The sequence below is a fragment of the Vigna umbellata genome, chromosome 9, assembly GCF_029865625.1.
Source record: "Vigna umbellata cultivar VRB3 chromosome 9, Vumbellata_1.0, whole genome shotgun sequence".
Classification (NCBI taxonomy): Eukaryota; Viridiplantae; Streptophyta; class Magnoliopsida; order Fabales; family Fabaceae; genus Vigna; species Vigna umbellata.
This window is the reverse complement of record NC_142173.1, coordinates 21,072,581-21,076,073: the sequence shown is the minus strand read 5'-3', so window position 1 is coordinate 21,076,073 and position 3,493 is coordinate 21,072,581. Positions and strand designations below refer to the sequence as shown.

General features: G+C 48.1%; 1 protein-coding gene across 1 annotated transcript; it reads right to left on the bottom strand.

Annotated features, from left to right (window-relative positions):
* Positions 1–373: 373 nt before the first annotated feature.
* Positions 374–2,164, bottom strand: LOC148192904 (uncharacterized). Its single transcript, XM_088099307.1, has one exon. The coding sequence runs from the start codon at positions 2,162–2,164 to the stop codon at positions 374–376; it is 1,791 nt and encodes a 596-aa protein (XP_087955433.1).
* Between the last annotated feature and the right edge of the window lie 1,329 nt (positions 2,165–3,493).

Here is a 3,493-nt window from a genome sequence, read left to right as displayed (position 1 = left end):
CGGAAGATGGACAATTTGTGAGCCATGACCCCAGGATGGATTCCAGGCATGTCGGCGGCCGTCCATGCGAACAAGTCTGCATTGTTCCGGAGTATACATCCTAGATCGTGCTCTTCACTCGGAGTGAGATTGCCACCTATGGTGGTGGTTTTGGATGTATCCGCCGCCAATGAAAGGAGCTTGACCTCGCCTTGCGGGTGAAGACGTTCGTCTATATTGGTCCGGGGGTCCAAGTCGACTGCCGCCGTCTCAGCTCCTTTCGCCCTTCGAGTTGGTATGAAGGGGGTAACCTTTAGCCCGGCCGCATAACATTGTCGGGCTGTTCGTTGATCCGCCCTCACGGTACAAATAGTACCACTCTCTGTCGGAAACTTCATGGCGAGGTGAGGGGTAGATACGATTGCTCCAAAAGCATTAGACAAGGTCGTCCTAGCAAGGCGTTGTACGACGTATTTGCCTCGACTAAGAGGAATCGAACTCGGAGTTCAGGTGCCTCTCGACTTGTTCCCAGCCGAGTTCGCAGGTCAAGGTATCCTCTGGTGTCTACTCTTTCCCCTGAGAAACCTACGATTTGCTCGTTAAAAGGGGCGATGAGGTCCTCGGATAGGTCCATCTTCTTGAAAGTGGACCAATATAAGATGTTGACCGAACTTCCCTGATCGACCAGTACCTTACTGACGTCGTATCGAGCTATTTCCGCGGTGATGACCATAGGGTCATCGTGATCAGGGTCGGGCGCGTGAAAATCTGCATTGGTGAAGGTAATATCGGGAATAGACCGAGTCTGTCGATCTACCATATGGACTGATTTTAGCTGTCTAAGATGTCGCTTCCTGGCGGAGGACGACATTCCCCCTCCGGCGAAGCCACCCGATATGGTGTCAATTCGACCTCTAACCGAACGTTCTCTCTCCGTCCGTCGAGGTGGACTGCGCGATCGCCTGCGGCGTCGGTCATCCCTGGGAGGTGAACGCTCGGGGCTCCGTCTGGATGGATCCTTTCGGTGAGGAGTTGTGGCTCTGGTAGAAATTCTGTCCTTAACGTAGTTCTGGAGGTAGCCTGCTCGGATGAGTCGTTCCAGCTCGTCTTTCACCAAGTTACACTCTTCTGTGTCATGCCCACGATTCATGTGGAGACGGCAGGCCTTACTGCTGTCCGCGTTTTTGGGAGTAGCTCGTCGTCGCACAGTTAGTAGTTCTGCGTGTAAAGCCTCCTCTAGCACCTTTGCCCTGGGTGCGTTGAGGGTTACATAACGATCGTACTTAGGTGTCCACCCTGATTCTTTTCGTGGCGGTCGATCTAGTTTGTAGTCGTTGGTCGATCGTTTTGCGGTTTTCTTGACATCGTGACTGGTGGTATCTTGTTGCTGTTTCTTCCGACAGTTTCGGAGATCCTCGATGCGGATGAATTTTGCAATTGTGGATTGTAGCTCCTCCATAGATGCGGGAGGGTCAGCATATAATTGTTCTGCAAAATATCCTGGCCTCAAGCATGAAGGTAGATTGCTGATGATGAAAGTGTGATTGATATCTTTCACACGCCGGGCCGTCTCGTTATATCGTTGCATGAACGCTTTCAGTGTTTCATCCTTCTCCTGCTTGGTATTTACCAACTCAGCAGCCGTCATCTCCGGTTTCCTGTTGGTTGCGTATTGTTTTCTGAACAACGTCTCGACTGTCGCAAAACAGTCTACAGAATTCCGTGGAAGAGTGTGGAACCACTCCAAGGCCTCATCCTTGAGAGATAAGGAAAAAGCTCTGCAGATGACAGGGTCATTGTCTGTGTAGAACGCCATGGCGTCTACAAAGTTGCGTAGGTGATTGTCAGGATCGGCGGAGCCATCATAACGTTCTAACGTAGGGGGAGGTTTATCTGGCATGTGCGCTTGCAGGATGGCCTCCGTGAAAGGGAGTAAGTTGGTGAGGCGCATCGAAGTAGGCCCTTTCCTCCCCCCATCGAAGTGGTCTGATGGTTTTCCATGGTGACTCGATCCATTATTATCCTGCCGATTAGAGGCAGATTGTTCTGGGCGTTGCGCCCTCAGTGCCGCCAGCTCCTCCGCCTGCTTGCGCTGGAGTTCCTGCTGCTCCCGTATGGTTTGTGCTTGTGCTTCAATCTGGGTTTGCAGTTGCTGGATCAAAGCGCGAGTGTTGGCGTCTTCCATAGCTCCGGTGGTCGTCGCTGGGATGTTAAGTCTCGGCCCCACGGTTGGCGCCAAAATGTTTCAGTAGAGATGTGGAGACCGAAATACAAACCAAATAAAACCGGACTGCCTCTTCTTCTGAACTCTGTGATGATGTTTCCTCTCTCTTTCTACGCTCTGTTCTTTGGGTAAAGGTGGGCTGGGTACCTGCAAAGGCACTCCGACGCTCAAGTCAGTGAGAGTGATTAGATCAAGAAATCTTTTCTTAATTCTTCTTAGGGAAAAACGTACCTTTTTTCTGGTATGCTGTGTGTATTTAAAGTAATAAAATAAACCGTTACCTGATGATCCGGTTACCTGATAATCCGGTCAGTTACTGAAGTTGACTGTGTAGGAGTTATAACTGCTAGATCGTGTGCTGATACTGAGTCACCTATTTCCGTGATTCGCGGCATTAGTTAGCTAATTATATGTAACTGTTTATCTGTAACTGTTTATCTGTAACCGATAGACCACGATGTCATGTTCTATATGTCGGTCATCTCGCATGTCGACATAAGTGGGCGACTTGTCGTACGGAACTCATTCGATTGTCGATCATCAAGTGGTCGACAACGCCATGTGGTCGTACGTCGTGCACCAAGCGGTCGACAACGCCATGTGGTCGTATGTCATCGGGTTATTGGTCGACCGTTGGAGGATTAGGTATCCTATAGTACAGAAAGCATGTATCTCAAATAAGATGTTTAAACACAAATTCCATATATATGAGAGTTTCACAAGATTACATTGATTCCCCAACAATCATAAAAAGTTTTAGTTCACCATATTCATGGTGAAACAAGATGAACAATAATGAAAGAATGAAAGATAAAACCCTAGAAAGATGAGTAGGTAGCTTGAGCATCCAAGATCTTCGTCCAAGGGGTGGAAAAGAGAGTGTTTGCTTTGTCTCAGCCAAAGGTACAAACCCTAGGACGTCCTAACGCTTATATACTAGCCCAAAATAGTGCCGCTCAGCGGTAAGTACGTGAGTTGATTCTTCCCCTCAGCGACATTTTCACCCCTCAAAGGAGCCAACGGGAGTTCCTGAGTGCCACTCAGTGGTAAACTGCCGTTGAGCGGTACTTGCGACTTCTCCTTTTGCAGTTTTTGAGTTCTTTTCTGATTCCATCTCTATCCTTCTTCACTTCTTTCACCATACTCACCTTAAAACTTGCATAAAACACTGAAATAACGCATAAACCTGTCCAACTCTCTTATTTTCAAAAATATAAACAAAAGCATGATTCCAAGCTAGTTTCTAAGTGTTAAAGGTTGCTTTTAGTATCAATTTTAAGCATGAAAATA